General features: G+C 46.5%; 1 protein-coding gene across 1 annotated transcript in view; it reads left to right on the top strand.

The window, feature by feature from the left end:
* MXRA7 (matrix remodeling associated 7) overlaps nucleotides 1-2,176 on the top strand; it is a 278,558-nt gene extending 276,382 nt beyond the window's left edge. The window contains exon 4 of the mRNA XM_085616906.1: nucleotides 1,691-2,176. Coding sequence (XP_085473032.1) covers nucleotides 1,691-1,805 — 115 coding nt within the window. The 3' untranslated portion in view covers nucleotides 1,806-2,176. The remainder of the gene's footprint in view (nucleotides 1-1,690) is intronic.
* The last annotated feature ends 17,633 nt before the right edge of the window (nucleotides 2,177-19,809 follow it).

Below are 19,809 nucleotides of genomic sequence, written 5' to 3' on the forward strand. Positions count from 1 at the left end.
CATGTGTGCTTTTAGACAGCCTTCATTAATAGCTAGCTGTGCCTGTGTTGTGTTGAGAAAGGCCTGTGTGTACATGAACAAAAACGTATGTAACACACTGTCAGCTGAAGCTACGGGTCCTGTCAGCTCAGCCGTCCTATTGAGACACTTATGCTGACGCTGCAGGAAGTGAACAGCATGGGGCTGGAGCACGCCCATGGCATCGAGTCCACACCCAATGAAGAAGCATCCTCAAAGAGCTGGGAAACACTAAACACGGAAACACCACAAAACACCTCTTCCCTTTCTCCACAAATCCAAGCAATGAAACAACGTGTAAACCGTGTCCAGGCATATGGAGGAGCATTAAATTATCACAACTCACTCCACACCCACGAAAAAGGAATTAAAAAAAAGTCACAGAATGTCTCATTGTGCGACAGGCCTAGGTCACGCCACCCTGCAACCCCCTCCAGCACAAGGTTCTCCGTCATTCCCAGGTCTCTACAAAAACAATTCAGTCCAAGCGGGAAAGAGAGGTAGATTTACAAAGGGCAATTACGACATCACCAGTAATGTTATTTAGATAATAAGACTGTGTCGCTTTCAGAACTCAAGAATTTGTCGTGAAGCAGTACAGAGCTGGCTTCTTACACAGACCATGGTGTTAAGGATATTGATTTTTTACAATATACTAATAAAAGGAGGCTGACCATTCACCCACACAAGCTGACATGCATCATTATTGGGGTCGCTCCTTGCCTGCAGCTGAGTCTGTTTCGGGGGGTGAGTCACCACAAAAGCAGCTCTCTGTAGTGACTGAATCTCTAACTCCAGGGCAGGCCAAGGCCTTCCCTCCCTTCAACTTTCTTTCCAGAACTGGGAGACCACCGACGAGGTGGGGGTTTCTCTGTGAACTCATAGACACAAAGAGGATTTTGAAGGTTTTATCAGTATGTCTGTCCATACTCCATCCCTCATGAATTCACTGCCACTAGCACCCTGTGCACTAGATAATTAGATCATCTGGTCTATAGGAAAGATCTGACAACCTGACACCTCACGTAAATTAACTACCCTAAGTAGTATTGATGTCTTCAGTCACTTTGCTAAAGGAATTGAGTTTGTTGTGGACTTTTATATGACGTGCTTACCAACCACGTATGCTACGGAATAACCTCTCCAGAGAGTTTAATGGGGTCTGTATTGTTAATTAGAAATACTTGTTATACAATTGATTCGTTGTAGTGTTTGCCAGCTGCCTAAGTATTTAGTTAGCTGAGATATGGTGTGGTGGAGTCACCTGTAGTTTTGAGATCCTAGTGGTCAAGGATAATGTCTTTCCCTCACTCTTTCTTTTCTCTTGTTTTCTAAGTAGCTGGACTCCTCTCTGACTTCCTCTCCTCACTCTTATTTCCAAGTTTCCCTCTCTATGTCTTTTCACCCACCTGAATATTGCCCCCTTCTCTATTTCTCTTCTCTTTCTTCTGTACACATGGTTGTCTCCACCCTCTCTCTTCTGTGTCCTTGCCCCCTCGCTCTGTGCACATGCAGAATGTTATCTCTCTCTTTGCCTTCTCTGCCACTGATGGCACAGGGCACATGCATCTCATGAATCCAATCTCCTTCTGTCGCCCCCTATGATTGTCCTCCGAAGTGTCTCAGGGATATGACTAGAGCGCTATTTCTACCCTTCCTGTTCTCTTGACAGGGTGCAGCGGGAGCAGCTGGCCGCCATCTTCGAGCTCATGAAGGAGAAGGAGGAAACCTTTGGCCCGATGTCGGAAGTGGATGTGGAGGAGCAGCTGAAGCTCTACAACATGTAGTGTATGTTTGTGCGGGGAGTTTGGTGTCCGGAATGTGATTTGTAGATACAATGTAGATGCTAGGACAATGGTTTTCCAGCCGAAGATGTTTGGACTGTCGGACAATAAGCTGTGTCAAGAAGATCCATTCTGTAAAGAGACTATGATAATCAGTGGGTAAAAGAATTCTTGAATCATCGGAGATGCTAAGAAGAGAGATACAAACAACGCTGTCATAAGTCATGTGTCCATCAGCTGAGGTTTGCGACTTTTTCTACTTCAAATGTTTGTGGCGGAAGACACTGCAGAATGTAGGATTTAACAAATCCCTCACTACATAGACTTTTTGTACTGTAAATGTTTCAAACTTTAAATTATATTTATTCTACTTTAACACTTTGGTGTTTGCTGTGGTATTTATAAAATATATTAGATTTCCCTTATACATGCAGGTATGTTCATAGTGAACTTGATGTGGGCAGCTGTATGCAGTTACTCTCTGCCATGTACCATTAGTGTTTACATGGCCAGCTCAAAATAAGTGGTGAGGGCTCCAGTAACCTTGTAAGAGAAGGTTTCACTGAAAAAAAACACAATTCCATTAAACGGATAAAAGCTTTGAAATTCACCAGTTATTGTTCATAGAGCAAACATTAACTCATTCCTCCAGTTTGTGATGCATTAGAAATCACACATGACAACACTGATGACATCCTACCTAACAGCAGGATGACATAACCACTGACATCAATTCTTGAACACAATTCGCCCCTCAAGCACTCAAGAAGTTCTTCAAACACCACAAAATACATTTTTGCACCCCAAAATGCAAAGCAAATGCAATATAATTATCTCTGTAACAGTTTTCATAGCATGAATTAATGTGAAAGGAGGGTTATAAACCAGTCCACTGGAATTACCTAGCAGTTAAAGAACAAATTATGCCACAGCATTGACTGAATTGTGCAGGAAGAAAAGGCAAATTGTGTAGCATAATGCAACATATTCTGTGGCAGTATTAATTCACTATTTTGTCATTTTAGCACACAATATTTTGACAAAGGTTTCACCACAGTAGTTCCAGTAAATTGTGACCAGTTCACTTTTTCAAAGAGTCTGCCACTGTGCAGAACACATGTGGCTCTTTTTTTAGTAACTTTTGATCTATTTAAGCAGATTTGTTCTGCTGTATTCTGCAAATTATGCAGATGTTAGGTTATCTTGTAAGCACTGTAACTCCATAATTTTGTAAAAAACTCCATAGCAACAAACGTCCATGATCCCAGTGGACTGATCTTAAATATTATTTAGCATGATTCGCTGTGTTAAACCGCATTCAAGTTCTTTAGCTATATTAGTTGTGCGTGTGGGCTACTAGCAAGGCTTCCTCAACTTGTTACCCATGCAAACAGTAATTGACACATGAGTTTGAGGTCCGATATTGGGGTTATCACTTCTTTGATACCCGCCAGCTGGATACTTTTATTGAGAATAAACCTGCAAACCATGGGGCATATTATCAAGGTTCGGCGTTAAAATTATCGCCGGTTTAGCGGCAGAAAACTGCAGCTAAAGCGGCGATAATGGGCTTGATAATATGCCCTGGAAGCCCAGGTTCACACCAGAACATGGACTTCTATTGGAATTCTCCAGGGCATATTATCAAGCCATTATCGCCGCTTTAGCGGCAGTTTTCTGCCGATAAAGAGGCGATAATTTTAACGCCGGACCTTGATAATATGCCCCATGTTTTCTGCTTTAAGGTATTCTCGGGGCAACAAGGATGGGATCCAGATTTCTACGTCGCCGTTTCCTCACTGCTGTGCTTCCTTATCAGCTGACAATAAAGGGTTGAAGCTCTTTTCTATACTATGCAACTACAACTTTCACCTGGAAGTAACTCTCCACAACTTCCTGTTAAGCCCTATTTTCCTTTCTACATCAAAGTAAATATAGATCTGATAGCATGCACATCCTTGGCGTTCAGAAGAAATAATGAACTTAACTGCAGCTTTTCATGCTAGAGCTTATGAGACCCACCGGGAAGCCACAATTATCCCTGTGTCCCATGGTCTCATCCAATCATTCCTTTTGAGGTGGATCCCACCGCAACCAGGAGAGGTAAACAGGAAGTGGAGGGATCCACCTCAAAAGTTGTAGCTATGCCAAGGAAAATAGGGACTAAATATAATGAGACTCTCACTCATGCCCTATACATCTGTACTACTTTCCTGCGTGTTCATGCTTACACTACAGAACGACCAAGCTGCATGGGCCACGCTGTTCTCAGGAACACACACAATTGATAATGAAAACTCTTCTGTGTGCTCCGTCTAAAACATGACAAGCACTGTGCACACGACCACACAGAGGAGTTTAAAAGTGGTGACTTAATCAACAATGCAAATGCCTGTATTCCACCTGCATGGTTGTCTACCTTGCCATAATATTCACTGAAGTGTCACTCTGAGGCTCTGTGGGGTTCTCCCACTCATCGCTTCCTGTAAAAGAGAATACCTGGTCACAGACAACATGGCTGGAAGATGTATTATTAACGGTGCCCCATCCACCAACACTCTAACTCACTCCATCCGGACTCTTCCATCCCTGGCCCCCTGCAGGAATCTTCAGGCCTGACCATTCTATGCTGTGTATGAGGCTGTCGCACCTTTCTCTTCAGTTTTCTATTATTATGTTCAATAATATTACTGGTGCACCTTTCAGTTGTGGTCCTGTTCAAGTAGATTAAACCCTTTTCTGTGTGAGTTTCTTGACTCCTATCACCGTTGGAATTCGGGTACAAGTATCTGAGTGGCACCGAAGAAAACTAAACCGTATAACGTGGCTGGAGGTAGGTCTAACTTCCCTATCGTTTATTGCACACCAAATAACTGAACTTTCTCTTTAGGTTTAAAAGAACATTGGAATGCTATGCTTGCTCCTCCTTGTAAACCAGTGCCTGCAACTACTTGTCTCACAATTACTTCTACAAACATTTGCCAGAGCAAGAAATTGAATGTAATTATACTATTGATACAGACTGCCTATAGCCATCCCTTTCCTAAATACTGTTTAGTTGGTTGCAGAAAACCACAAACCATCCAGCACAGAGAGTGGTTGGTGCCACCACAAACCCTTATCTCTCCATTGTTAAAACTCTTCTGCGGCTTCTGGTGAAATATGAAGTAGAATCAAATCACCTCACAGTTATACTCAAACCCACCCATGCACTATTTCGTATCTACCTAAAAACTAAATTAAATTCCCTACTCCTTATGAGCGATACTGTCCAAGCCGCATGTGCCAATATGAAAATGTATGAACGGTTTTATTGTAGTAATAGTCCTCGGATGGTGGAGCACAAGATGTGGCACTCCCCTACAGCATTGCAATTAAAGCATTGCATTTTTATGTCCATTAATGGATTAAAGGGGCATACAATATGTTTGTTGGGTTCTCTGCACTCTGCACAGTCAGCTTATTGTTATTCCAATTTACACAAGTACTCATATATGCCTGTTTATAGCACCACGTATATCTGTGTTCTGGCTGTGACTGCTAATGGATGCACCTAACCAAAGAGGGATACAGAGGAGACAGGATCTTGGCAGAAAGCAATCATGGATCCATTTTGTCAAAGATTTGTAACTCCACTAATTAAGGCGCAAAGATCTCCTATTCTGAACCGGAGTGAATCTCAGAAGGTCCTGGAAGTTGCAAGGTATCATATATTATAAAGCAAGGTAGCTACAGAGATTCATGTATGTACTCACGCAAATGACTACATCATGGCATAATGATGGAAAACATGATTGTAGTCAAACATGTAATTTTGAACAACCTCACACTTAGGTTTAAAACTGAACGGGTGAATTGAGAATTTCACCCACATTGCACACAATAGTTGAACATTCTTAAGATTGTGTACTGCTGATTGCATGTGTTATAAAAGAGGAATACGGTCCCACAGCAGAGCCTGGAGAAGATCGATTTTCAAGGAGAATCTGGGAAGACCTTTGCATGGAAATTCAACAATTAGGCTTAAAAAAGGTAGGTTTTATGTAGGGGTCTAAAAAGAGTGAGTGAGTCATGATTATAGCTATCATTAGCACAGCAGATGCTGTGGCATGAAGGTCTGGCAGTGTGAAGGGGGTTTGCACACTAATTATGAAGGCCGTTTACTACCCATCTTCTGAGGCAAAGTAGCCCATTTTTCACGCATGCCCAGACACCCCTGCTATGCCACTGGTGATCCAGATGAAGACAATCAGGTAGCGGGTTCAGAATTTAGAGATTTAGAGGTTAAGGTCAAAATATGACAGCTTCTCAAAATGGTAAGTTTGACACATGCTTGATCCACATGAATATTTAAGAATAATCTTAAGTTTCTAAAGTGGATTTTCTCTTAAAAATAGCTGTTCTGTTCTTAGTACAGGTTCCTACAGATATTGAATGTGCTATACCCTACCATCTTTTCAAGTCAACAGTTAAACTCACGATTGATTTTTGTGTCAGCAGAATTTTTAGATACATTTTAGCAATTTTCAAATGCAGGGCTTTAGGATATTAAATCCGAAAGTTGACTCTGGAGGTTACAACGAGTCTCAGAGTTTGGGGTATCTTGTGGGTTAACGTTCATCAGATGGTATTTAAAGATAAGGTGCATCAGCTTTATTTTTGCCCTGTTCAGTTGTAGCTAGCTCGTTCCCATCCAAGGTTTTGGAAGAGCGTTGTCCTTGTGTACTTCCACCACTCCTTCAAGGGGAGCAGCCAATGTTTCTTGCCTCTGGTATCACCCTTTCTCTGCACGGCTGTTTATAGCTCTTCAAAGTAAAAAGGCGACTGTGAATTAGCCAAAAATGCTTCCTCATGTTCTAGAACAGTGGCAGTTAGGCCCAAGCCAACTGAGAACACAGATTTGAAGTTGACCCTAAACCTTTCGAGGGAATTATTCATTGCAACATGCATATGTAGGTATTATACATTTCATGGCAACCAGCTCCTACTGCCACCTTGGTTTCATTGGAGAAGGCAGTTATCGCATCAGGACCACTTGGTTTTGTAGGTTGAAGCCAGGTGTCCTCCAGCCAATGAAGGGCTGTTGTTGGCTGCTTGCATCTGCAGAAATTCATAATACAGGAGGAGGGAGAGGGCAGGCAGCCCATCCCTTTCGTGAAAATGTGCAGCAGTGCCCATGCGCTTGGTCACATCCTTTGTTCAAGTGGTGTAGGGCAGTGCACAGAAATATGCAGGGAATGGGAGACAGCAGCTCTGACTACCATTGGACCTTATAGAGCACCATACAGCCTTAGAGCACCCTCACATACAAAAGAATCCTACACTAGAAAGTATCCACTCCTCACATAACTACGCAATACTCACACACATCTCTTTCCCTCAGGGAAAGAGTAGGGGGCCCATTTGTGAAACACTACATGGATTTACAGGGGAAGCGAGTAGACAGTCCCCCTATTGGGTGCAGGCAAAAGGCCTGTACCTTTGACTGTAGACCAACTACCATCAGCGGCGGCCAGCACAGCTAAACACGGGTGCGGCAGGGCGGGGTGGGAGTGGGGGTTAGTGGACAGATGATGGAATAGGTACAATTAAATAAATAAATAAAACCTATTCCGTCTGTCAGCTTCCCCCCTGCCCCGCTTCACCACGTTTACCTGTGCCAGCCGCGCGCTGACTACCACCAACCATTAGATGTGTCATATCCTGGTCAATGGCACAGTAGTAACCTAAAAGCAAAAACAACAGTTGATGGACAGAATGCAGAACAATGTCATACATTCACCCCAGTACAGAGATCTGGGCCTAAATCCATCGTTTTTTTGCTCACCATGCTGTTCCAGTTTGAACCCAGCCATATGCAAATCAGTCCTGACCCTGTGTCTCATGGGTACAGTCCAGCCCGCACTGCCAAGCCAGGTCCTTCCTGGACTGGAAACAAGCATCGTAGGACTGGTTTCGGGGTTTCACCCTTCTTCAGCCAGGATAGCTGATGAGGGTTATGAACCCGAAACCGGTCCCAGGATGCTTGTTTCTGGTCCAGGGAAGACATGGCTTGGCAGTTCGGGCTGGACTGTTCCCATGAGGCACAGGGTCAGACTGATTTGCATATGGCCATGTCTGATCTGGGGTGGCGGAGTGAGCTAAAGAATGATGATGGATTAAACCCAGATCAGTTGACTGGGGGTGAGTGCTTGCAATGTTCAACACTCCGTCCATCATCCTCTTTGGTTTTGCTTTGTTCGCCCTAAGTTGGCAGGGTATGCCCAGACGTGGGTCCCTTGCTCACTTTGCCACCGGATTCAAGATAGCCTGGCTGATGAGGGTTATGAACCCAAAACTGGTCCCAGGATCCTTGTTTCCGGTCCAGGGAAGACATGGCTTGGCAGTTCGGGCTGGACTGTTCCCATGAGGCACAGGGTCAGACTGATTTGCATATGGCCATGTCTGATCTGGGGTGGCGGAGTGAGCTAAAGAATGATGATGGATTAAACCCAGATCAGTTGACTGGGGGTGAGTGCTTGCAATGTTCAACACTCCGTCCATCATCCTCTTTGGTTTTGCTTTGTTCGCCCTAAGTTGGCAGGGTATGCCCAGACGTGGGTCCCTTGCTCACTTTGCCACTGGATTCAAGATAGCCTGGCTGATGAGGGTTATGAACCCGAAACCAGTCCCAGGATGCTTGTTTCCGGTCCAGGGAAGACATGGCTTGGCAGTTCGGGCTGGACTGTTCCCATGAGGTACAGGGTCAGACTGATTTGCATATGGCCATGTCTGAACTGGGGTCGCGGAGTGAGCTAAAGAATGATGATGGATTAAACCCAGATCAGTTGACTGGGGGTGAGTGCTTGCAATTTTCAACACTCCGTCCATCATCCCCTTTGGTTTTACAGTAGTAACCCAACAGTCTTGTGCTCTCTGTGAACCTCATCCAAAAACATATAGTACACCTATTAGGGGACAAGTAATATGAGTCTCCTGCAAAGGAAACCATGCTGACTTGGTCAGAATGGTTCAATCAGGAGTAGCATGGCAGAAGGCAGTACTGCACCAGGGACCTTAAACCCTACACTGGATATGAGCAATTGTCTTGGGGTGTTTCCATAGCAAAAACTGTTTTCTGCTAAAACTGGAAATGCACCTGAGGAACCGTTTTCAGCACTTCATTGTACTTACCATACGAGCAATAGTTTCAACCCTACATTTAGGTTCTTTGTTTGAGAAAAGTTAGCTTTCATGGCACGTATCAATGGATTTTTTTTGCTGTTGGTGGTATAGGACTGGAACATTTGGAAGATTAAGTAGGGTGCCTTAAGATTTAGATAAAATACTTTGTGGTATTGTTTTCTGTTGGTAATATGGGTCTGGGTTCAGTAGAAGGCTGGGGATTACCTCGAGATCTAGCCTTTATTTTTGGTGTATTTTATAGGTTGACTTTAGGCATCTAGAGTGGTGGAAGAATTACCCCTGGATTTATCCTCGATTTGTTTAGTAATGTTTGCCATTAGAGGTATGTGTATCAGTGGTAGTGGCAGGAAAGAGGTGCCAGCAGATCTATTATTACCTTTTTAGCATGTTGTATTGTATCTAGTGTGTTGCATACGCACAGCAATGGCTCCCCATATTTGGGGGTATTTTGAGCTGTTTTTGATATGTGTCTGTGAGTGGGTCAAAGGGGTACGGCATCCCCAGATTTACCCTTGATATATGGAGTTAGGGGCCATTTCTTGATGTTAATTGTATATGTGTGACGTATATGGAAAATGGAAGAGGGTGCCCTACGACTTTCATCATTTACAGCAGTGTTTGCTGGTGGTGGCATTAATCTAAGGGTAGTGCATGTGTGGGAAGTAGCCTATGTATGTATGAAACAATTTTTTACTCGCAAACGCTGCGAATCGCAAAAAAAACTGCGTTTGCAACTAAAAAATCGCTAAACGCGATGTATGAGACATTCTTGCATGCTAAAATAGCGATTACTCATACTGCGAACCAATAATTCTGCGATTATTAGCGCGAATTCCAAAACTGCGATTTTCAATTTGCGAAAATCGCAATTTGAAAAATCGCATTTTCAGAAATCGCAATGAAATGTATGAAATAAATCGCAATTTGCGTTTTCACGAAATTCGCAATTTTGAGAATCTCAATTACCACCAAGTCTGAGCAGGTGGTAACCAGATGCAAACTATTTAAGGAGGCCCACAATGCAACAGATTTTTCCACAATGGCTGGGCTGTATGTGATAGCCAGGAGGCTGCGACTCAGAGCTGCTGCACAGAGGAGGAGACGGCAGGAGAGGATCTTTCGTGCGCACATAACCCTGTTCCAGCGGACTGAGGAGGAGACCCATACAAACTACAGGCTGGATGTAGAGGGCATCCTTGATTTAATTGAGGAGCTCAAACCTATCCTTGAACACCCCACACACAGAACACACACCATTCCCACCCACATCCAGGTCCTGTACTCACTGCATCTCTTGGCATCAGGTAGCTTCCAGGGGGTGATAGCCTCAGCAGGAGGGGTCTCACAGAGTGCATTGTCGCGCTTTTTCCACGCGTTCCTTGATGCCATGCTATGGAGGCTGCATCACCTCATCCACTTCCCCAGCACACCACAGGCACTAGACCAGACCAAGCAGGAGTTCTATCAAATAGCACAATTTCCCCACGTCATTGGATGCATAGATGGGACACCTGTCGCCATATCCCCCCCTCCCAGAACGAGTATGTGTTCAGGAATCGCAAAACCTACCATTCCCTGAACATACAGGTGGTGTGTAATGCCAAGCACATCATCACCAACATTGTCGCAAAATACCCAGGCAGCACGCACAACGCTTTCATCTTCCGCCACAGTGGGATACACCGTCGACTCACAAGTGGGGAGTTTGGTGAGGGATACCTACTAGGTAAATGCATTTGTACAAAGGACACACTAGTAAAGGATAGCATTGGCAGGACAGTGTTTAACCATATTCCTCCCACCCCACAGGTGACAGTGCGTATGCGGTCCGTGATTTCATACTGACTCCCTACCTGAATCCTGCCAACGCTGGGGAGCGGAGGTACAACAGTGCCCACATAGCAACCAGATGTACCATTGAGCGGACCTTCAGGATACTCGAGAGCAGATTCAGATGCCTACATAAGAGTGGAGGGGCACTACAATACAGCCCCCAGACCTGTTGCAAGATAGTGGTAGAATGTGCCATGCTGCACAACATCGCCACCAGGAAAGGCACCCCAGTGGAGCTAAGTGAATCGGATTCATCAGATGATGAGGGGCCAGCGCCAGGACGCATGCCAGCCGGTGTAATTGGTGCAGCTGCTGGGTGCCAGAGGCAAGATGAGATTACACGCAACTATTTCTAGGTAAGAAGATATGACACAATGCTAAATATCAGATGTGAGACTGTGTTTTATTTCCTTAACTTCAGGATAAATGATGGCATACAGCCTGTGTACCCCACAATGTATCGTCCAATGCCCAGCACATGTTAATATCACAGTGCGATTGTACAATCAGGAGCAAGTGTCCATGTAAACTGGGTTGATGCACCCATCTCCTGGTCCAAGTTAGTGCACCTCAAGTGCGGCACTGTCGGGTCGGAGCACCTGGCAGGGGGTGCACAGTGCCCTCCTCACCTGTCCCAGTAGCCCTACTGTGACGCCCACTACGGCGCCTATCTGGGGGGGGCAGGGGGTGATGTTGCTCCTGCCTGATTTTGCATCCTCATCTGTTGGAGTGAGGACTCCTGGGCCAGTAGTGCGAGCTGCCCGCAGCTCATCCACAGCAGATGTGATCTGTACCAGGGCCCTTGCCACGTCCTGGCTGTTGTGTGCCACCTCACGCTGCATACATATACTGCGCCTTGACAGCACATTTGTTGCTGAGGACAGGCGGTTAACCGCCCGGGTGTAGAGATCTAGGCGCTGCATCTGCCTGTGCCTAGCAGCACGATCTGCCTTTAGTTCCGCACAGAGTGCCTCCAGGGCACCCGTCATGCCCATGAAACCAACCCTGATTTCCCTCTGTAATAACTTTATGTTTTTTGCCTGCAGGCGCTGTACTTCCAACATGTGCCCCTCCAGCCCGCCGAAGACTGTGTCCTCTCCTGGGGCTGCCGCACTGGTGTATGCACGTGCCCTGCGCCTGGGTGGAACTGGCGGGATCGGATCAGCACGGTGTTGTGGCTCTGGCTGTGCTGGGACTGGTTGGACATCTCCATCGGTGTCCTGGCCTTCATCCTCCAATGGGGGCAGTGGTCGCACTACAATCCGCCTGCGGCGTTTTGGAGGTATTACTGGGCTGTCTTCCTCCTACGTTTCCTCCTCTTGCCCAGTTGCCTCTGGGTTAGGGGATTCGTCCTCTCCTCCTCTGACTATTTCCTGTGTTTCTGATGGTGCTGTGGACGTAAAGGCACACATTAATTTTCTGTCCTGACTTGCACTTGTCATGCATTAAATTTCACTGTTTGGAAATACATGGGTCCTGTCTGTCTGTATTTTGCCTTTCCTGATGCGCACATGCTATTAGGGACTGGCTGGGTGTAAATGCACCACTGTAATGTGCATGTGACTACATCTCCCATAATGCATAGCTGTGTGTGCTTGTGTACCTGCACTGGAGTTTTAGTTTTGTTCTGCCCATGGGTCGCTACTGGGTGTGTGGGGGTAGTTGGGGGGTGTCAGGGGTGTGATGGCATGCTTCTTACCTTGTCTTGGTACCGTGGGGTCGGAGCTGTCCAGGTCAGACACGCCCATCACACTCTCTGGTAGCAGGGTCCCCTCAACCAATTCCTCTAGTTGTGTGGAGTCAGTGGCGGTAGAGGTCCCGGCACCAGTCTTCTTGGCTTGCTCCAACCTGGCAGCCACCTTCTCCTTGGAGCGCTGGCGCATATCCTACAAGCGCTTTCTTCCACGCTTCTGTGGGTGATGCCAACTGGTTTGACTTTGCGCTGGATATCAGCTTATCACCATTTCGTGTATCAGGACCTCCAGCTAAGTTTCTGAAAACTTATGTTTTCTTTTCCTCTGTGTTTCCCACAGCTGCTGTTTGTCCTGGCTGGCCATGTCTTCAGTGTCTGCCATTGTTTCTTGCTCTGCATATTTCCCTCACCTCCACTCCTTCTCTCTTACTGTGCTTCAGAAACTCAGGTGCAGCATGGGTAGTCACACTTCCTGGTTGTGATGTCATCAAGCTGCGCCTGAGTTTCCGATTCTCAAATTTGCGAATTTTGCTAAATTGCGATTTTCCAGAATAAGGAATCGCTATTTGAAATGTCGCAGTGAAATAGCGATTTTTAGGGAATCGCTATTTTATTGTGATTTTTTAATTACATACCATTTTGCGATTCTCAACTTGTGATTCGCAAAAAATCGCTAATTGAGAGTCTCTAAAGGGGAGTTTGATACATATGACCCTATGATTTATCCTTGATTTTGTTGGCATTTGTGTAATTCATGTAATTGGTCTAAGATGGTTGAAGAGTGTTCCTGTGTTTATCCTCCCATTTTAGGGGCATTTTTGTTTTTGGAATTTTTGTGGAAGTACTGAAGGGTACCACCATATTCAAATAATATACTTGTTTTCCTATTTTGATATTAATGATTTGTGGGTGGGCGGCAGTGGTAGGATAGTGTACCCACAGATTTCAATTTCTTTTGTGACTATATATGCCGTTCGTGATAGCGATCTGTTAGGCAGCAGAAGGGTGGGGTACCACATGCTTTAGCTTTACAATTTGGCAGTAGCGGCTGTACTGGATGGGGTGGTGGGGAGGGGGTTTGGGGAAAGGACAAAAAAAGAAAAAAAGGACTTACGTTTACCCGCCGGCCTCCGCCTCTCCACCGTCATAGTCATCTTCCTTCTCCGGCAGTCCCAGCCGGCAGCAGTAAGCACCGGGGCACACAGACTCCTGTGAGCCAATCACAATGCTGCAAAGCAATGCATTTGGTGCTCAAATGGGGACAGGGAGCCTGTGCATGTTCCTCACCAGGCTGTGTAATGCAGCCTGGTGGGGAACATGTAAAGTGCCAATGAACTGTTTCGCCGGTCCTAGAGGGCCACTGCACTACCACTGCGTTTTGGGGCACATTGCAGCCGAAGTGTAGATGTGCCCCCAGATTTTGCCTCTATAGTTGCCATTTTTTGCTTTTATTTGTATGAGTCAGGAAGTTAGGAAAGATGACTCGATTTAATTTCTACAGACCAGTGTGCTGCTGGGGGTGATTTAGCAGCACGGCAGGAACAGTAACACCGGTGTTTCACATTGGATTTCTTACTCGGTGTGAGTAAGAAGGTATGAGCAACCCACACCTGAGGTCAGACTCATACGTAGGGGTCAGGAAAGTCTTTTTTTCAGGGAAGAAATACATTTATGAATGTATGAATCAGGAATTCGAAAAGGCCACATCTGCAAAGAGTCGTCCTGCTGAATAGAATCTTTAGAGTGGGTTTTGAAAAGGAACTTTTGAGCTTGTTGCAAAAGGATGTGTAGTTGGTTAGGAGTCGGAGATCAGCCAGAAGGCAATTCCAGCAACTGGTAGCAAGATAAGGAATATACCTACCTCCAGCTCTGATGAAGTAGAGCAGGGGAACATTTAATACAGCAACAGTGGAGGGCCTAAAATTAAGAGTAGGATCATAGATAGGGGTGAACGCATGACTGAGGTATAAAAGGCCATTGTCAGCTAGAATGCTTTGAGCAAAGCACTGGGATTTTTAACTTATCTGCTGGTCGATCAACCATAAGTAAAAAGATACAAGATGGCTCCAAATAAAATGCTATGGAGTCAGGTTCAGGAGCAGGTGGACTGCAGCGTTGTGTTTGGCCTGCAGCTTTGCAATCATATATTTCAGCAGGCCCAGAAGAGTGGTATTTCCATATTCTAAGTGAGAGGAACTTCCTCTCTGGACTACTAGTTAAGTAGGAATAATTTTCTTCATACTTCTGAGTAGTGCAAAGCAAATAGTGATTTCATTAATATGAGAGTGTCAAATATGACCCCAAATTTCCTGGTAAAGCAGGCTGGGAGTTGAAACAAATCCCAGAATGTGTTGCTTCCATACCAAGGGCTAAACAGGGGCATTTTGCCTAAATATCAAGAACTCGGAATTATCTGAGTTTAATTTCAACCTGTTCAGGGTCATTGATAAGGCAATGTGGGGAGGGAGCTACAGAAGGTGTTGGGAGAGGCGGGAATCGTTCTGAAAACTGGATTAAAAGGAAGGTGTCTTTGGTGTGCACAAAAAACAGGAAGCTAAATGAACTTACAGTTGCAAAGGGGGACATTGAACAATGTGGGGCTCAGGGACAATATTTCAGTAACAGATGAGTTCAAAGGAAGGACTGAAATAGAGGATGCCAGGCTGCTTGTTGACAGTCGAAAAGACAAGGATGCACTTCAAAGTCTGACAGTCATGGAATGCAGCTGGGTGATTATGTAGGTATGTAAGGTGTATTTATAAAGTGCACTGTGACCATACTGGTATCCGTGCACTGACAGTTGCTACTGTCATGATGAGAATCTAGGGGAATAGAAATAGAGGGAAAGGGGTAATTATGACACAGTAGTCAACAACATCGGAGGCCAAGTGGCCAGTGATGCCCCCTTGAGCCAAGAACACGTGAGCCTCTTCAGTATCTGTAACCAGAACAGTCTCTGTGCCACCTGCAAAAGACAAATCAGACTGGGCATGGTCCAGAGCTTCTGATGTTTGTCTGAAATATGGCTCGTTTAGCAATGACAGCTCTTTCCAGGACTTTGGCCTGCAGGGCAGCTCTGGCGTAGGCCTAAAACTAGTAAGGATTGAAGGGTTAGCCTTAAAAAGAACGATGATTGCTTCCTTGAAAGGTAAGGGCCTGAATGGTCTGTTAAGAGAGGGGTTATGAATATGCCTCAGGTGATGGGCTCCACCTCCCGCGCTTTATGAGGTTGAGCAGTGGAGCAGATATTCCATAGAAGGGCAGATTTGATAGAACGAATGCTGTTACCAGCATCACCAATGGATAGGGGGAGGAAACTATCAAGTGTGAAAAAAATGCTTTGTGGGAGGTTGGGGGCGGGGATTTCCCAGATAGGAGTGCAGAGGTTTGCACAGATAAAGCCAGTTTCTGATGGATACATCTGCCTGTGGATTCCTCACCTTATAAATATCCCCGGAAACTTTTATCCTAGCTCTCTACGCCGACGAGGTCGTCACAATGCCATGGCTTCGCACGCGTCACTGGAGCCATAAGAGGGCCACGTCGGCGTGATGGCGTCAGTTCCCATTTTTTTCCGCACTGTCGACACTAACGGTTTTTCTACGGACTCTCCAATACTTTCTCATGGATACTTTGTATTTTTCTGGTTTCCTTCTGTGGTTTTGACATGTCTGCTCCAAGGAAGTCGGGCTTCAAGCCCTGTAAGGAGTGCGGGAGGCATATGTCGATCACTGACCCCCATGAGGACTGCCTGTGGTGTCTATCGTCTGGTCACGACGTCGAGGGCTGTCCTTGCTGTAGTAAGATAAACCCGAAGGCCCTGAAGGAACGAGAAGCCAAGCTGTACATGGCTAAAGTGAGAAAAGAAACAAGCATTTACAATTTCGTGGTTCCCGTCAGCAGCAACAGCAACAAAACCCCTTGTACAAGTCCTACAGGGGTAAGGGCAGAGGTCGCCTTCGTGGAGCCGGTCGTCAGCCTTCCTCCTCCTCCACCTCCCTACCCCTCCTGGTAATGCAGGCAAGCAGCCCTAGATCCGCCATCCTGGATCATGCAGGTCCTGTGGCGGGCGGCTCACCCATTTTCTACGGGACTGGAAATTGGTCACTTCGGGCCTTTGGGTTCTAGATCTGGTAGAAAATGGGTACGCCCTTCCCTTCAGGGAAATCCCTCCTCCTTACCCTCCTTGCCAAGGGTTTTGCTTCTTCTTCAGAAGGAGGTTCTTGTCCTGTTATAAAAAGGTGCGATAGAGGTGGTTCCGGAGCAGGAAAGGGGTCAGGGATGCTACTCCCGGTATTTCCTGATTCCCAAAAAGGATGGCAGGTTACGACCCATCCTGGATCTCAGAATTTTGAATCTGTTTCTCAAGCAGGAGAGGTTCAAGATGCTCACCCTAGCGCAGGTTCTTCAGGTGCTGCAACAAGAGGACTGGATGGTGTCCATCGACTTGCAGGATGCGTATTTTCACATCCCAATCCTGAAGTCGTACAGAAAGTATCTCCGGTTTACGGTTGGTTCGCAGCATTACCAGTTTGCGGTCCTTCCGTTTGGTTTTACTGCTGCACCTCGAGTCTTCACCAAGGTGATGCCGGTGGTGGCTGCCCATCTCAGAAGGTCGGGGATCCCGGTTTTCCCCTACCTGGACTACTGACTTCTGAAGGCAGAGTCGCCGGAGATGGTGCGTCGTCATCTGCAGGTAACAACTGAGCTGTTGTTCAGCTTGGGTTTTTCGATAAATGTGCCCAAGTCTCACCTGGTGCCCTCTCAGGGCAACCTGTTCATAGGGGCAGTGCAGGATACCACTGTGTGTCAAGCTTTTCCTCCTCCGCAAAGGAGTCTCAACATTCAGGAAATTATTCCTTTGTTTCACAATGGAGCGGTTGTTCCATTTCTGAAGGTCCTACGCCTGCTCGGTCTGTTCGTCTCCTGCATTCTGTTGGTCAACCATGCACGCTGACACATGAGGGCACTCCAGTGGTGCCTCCGCAGGCAGTGGTATCAGCACAACGGAGATCTCAGGGAGTCTGTCAGGATCTCCAGAAAAGCTGCAGCGGATCTGTCTTGGTGGATTGTGGAGGGCAATCTGTCTCAAGGAAAGCCTTTTCATCTTCCTCCATCGGTGGCCACAGTGATAACGGATGCCTCTTCCCTAGGGTGGGATGCTCATCTGGGGGATCTGGAGGTCAAGAGTCTTTGGTTTCCAGAGGAAAGGTTGTCTCATATCAATCTTCTGGAATTGCGGGCGATACGTTTGGCGCTCAAGGCCTTTCTCCCTTCCCTTCGCGGTCAGTCGGTTCAAGTCCTGACGGACAACACTACCGCATTGTGGTATGTCAACAAGCAGGGAGGAGTAGGGTCGTACCGCCTCTGCAGGGAGGCGTAGTGGCTTTGGTCCTGGGCACAGGACCATCGGATTTGCTTGATGGCGAGTCACCTGGCCGGGGTGCTAAATGTTCGTGCGGACAATCTCAGTCAGCAGTTCTGCACCGACCACGAGTGGAGGCTTCATCCAGAGGTAGTTTCGACACATCTTCCGGACATGGGGGACTCCTTGGTTGGGCCTGTTTGCCACTCTCGAGAACGCGCATTGCCCGTCATTCTGCAGTCTCCAGTTTCCATTGCGGGGGGCGTTGGGGGACGCGTTTCAGTTGAGCTGGAGCTCACATCTCCTTTACGCGTTTCCTCCCATACCCTTGATTCCTCGGGTTCTGAGGAAGATTCGCCAAGACCGGGCCCAAGTCATATTGATCGCCCCGGATTGGCCAAGAAGGGTGTGGTACACAGATCTACTTCACCTTTCATCGCACCCTCCGTTTCCCTCTCAGGGTAGACCTCCACTCGCAGTCGCAGGGACAGGTTCTTCACCCCCACCTCCAGAGCCTGCACCTTCATGCCTGGAGATTGAACGGAGCAACCTGAGTTCCTTTTCTCTCCCTTCTGACGTGGTGGACGTTATCTTATCGGCCAGGCGACACTCCACTAAATCCATTTACTCCTACAGGTGGTAAAGATGTGTTAAATGGTGTGGAGAGAGGTCTATTAATCCCTTAAAGGCTCATATTTCTTATGTTCTTTGTTTTTCGCTACGTTTGGCCCAGCAGGGTTGTGCTGTGGCTACTGTTAAAGGTTATTTGACGGCTTTATCGGCATTTCTGTGTGTGCCTGATCAGCCATCCCTTTACAAATCTCCGGTTGATTTAAGGTTTATTAAGGGCCTTACTAATATCTTTCCGCCTGCTCCCTTCATTATGCCCCAGTGGGATTTGAATCTAGTTTTAACTTTCATAATGGGCTCCCCATTCAAACCTATGCATAGTTGTCCCTTGAGACTGCTGTCATTCAAAACGGTCTTCCTTGTGGCTATCACCTCAGCCAGGAGGGTGAGTGAGCTTCAGGCTTTGAGTTCTAAGCCTCCGTTTCTGTCTATTCATGCTGAAAGGATGGTTCTCAGGACCAGGGCTGCTTTTCTGCCTAAGGTGGTAACTCCCTTCCATCTAGGGCAGTTCATTACCATCCCTACTTTCTATCCTCTCCCTCACCCTTCCAAGGAGGAGGAGAGGCTGCAGTGCCTGGATCCTAAGAGGGCGGTTAGTTTCTATCTGGATAGATTGACGGACCTGCGATTGGACGATCAGCTCTTTGTGGGCTACCTTGGACGCATGGAGGGCAAGGCAGTGCACAAGCGCACTCTATCCAGGTGGATAATCTTGTGCATTAAGATCTGCTACGCCCTGGCTGGTAAGGAGCATCCTGAAGGCATCAGAGCTCATTCCACCAGGGCTAAGTCATCTACTTATGCCTTGTCCAGATGTGTTCCTGTGCTGGACATCTGTAAGGCCGCAACTTGGGCCTCCCTCCACACTTTCGCGAAGCATTACTGCTTAGATTCCGAAGTGAGGAGGGACGGCCATTTTGCGCACTCTGTTTTGCAGGACTTTTTGATATAGAAGGGTGGACACCCTACTCCAGGAGTGGGACTGCTGTGGGATTCTATTCATAAGGTGAGGAATCCACAGGCAGATGTATCCATCAGAAGAACAAGTTACTTACCTTCGGTAACGCTTTTTCTGGTGGATACAGTATCTGCCTGTGGATTCCTCACTGACCCACCCGCCTCCCCATTGTCCACCCTTTTATACCTTAAAAGAGGTATTCATTAATATGTTGTTTCATATTGTCATTCTGTATTGCCTCTGTTTGCCTTTGTGTAGGCTAATAGGAAATGCTTGCTTTCTTTTGCTTTCCTTTTTCACTTTACACTGTGTGTATTTGTGTGAATACTGTGTACTATGTATG

Source organism: Triturus cristatus, chromosome 7, assembly GCF_964204655.1.
Source record: "Triturus cristatus chromosome 7, aTriCri1.1, whole genome shotgun sequence".
Taxonomy (NCBI): Eukaryota; Metazoa; Chordata; class Amphibia; order Caudata; family Salamandridae; genus Triturus; species Triturus cristatus.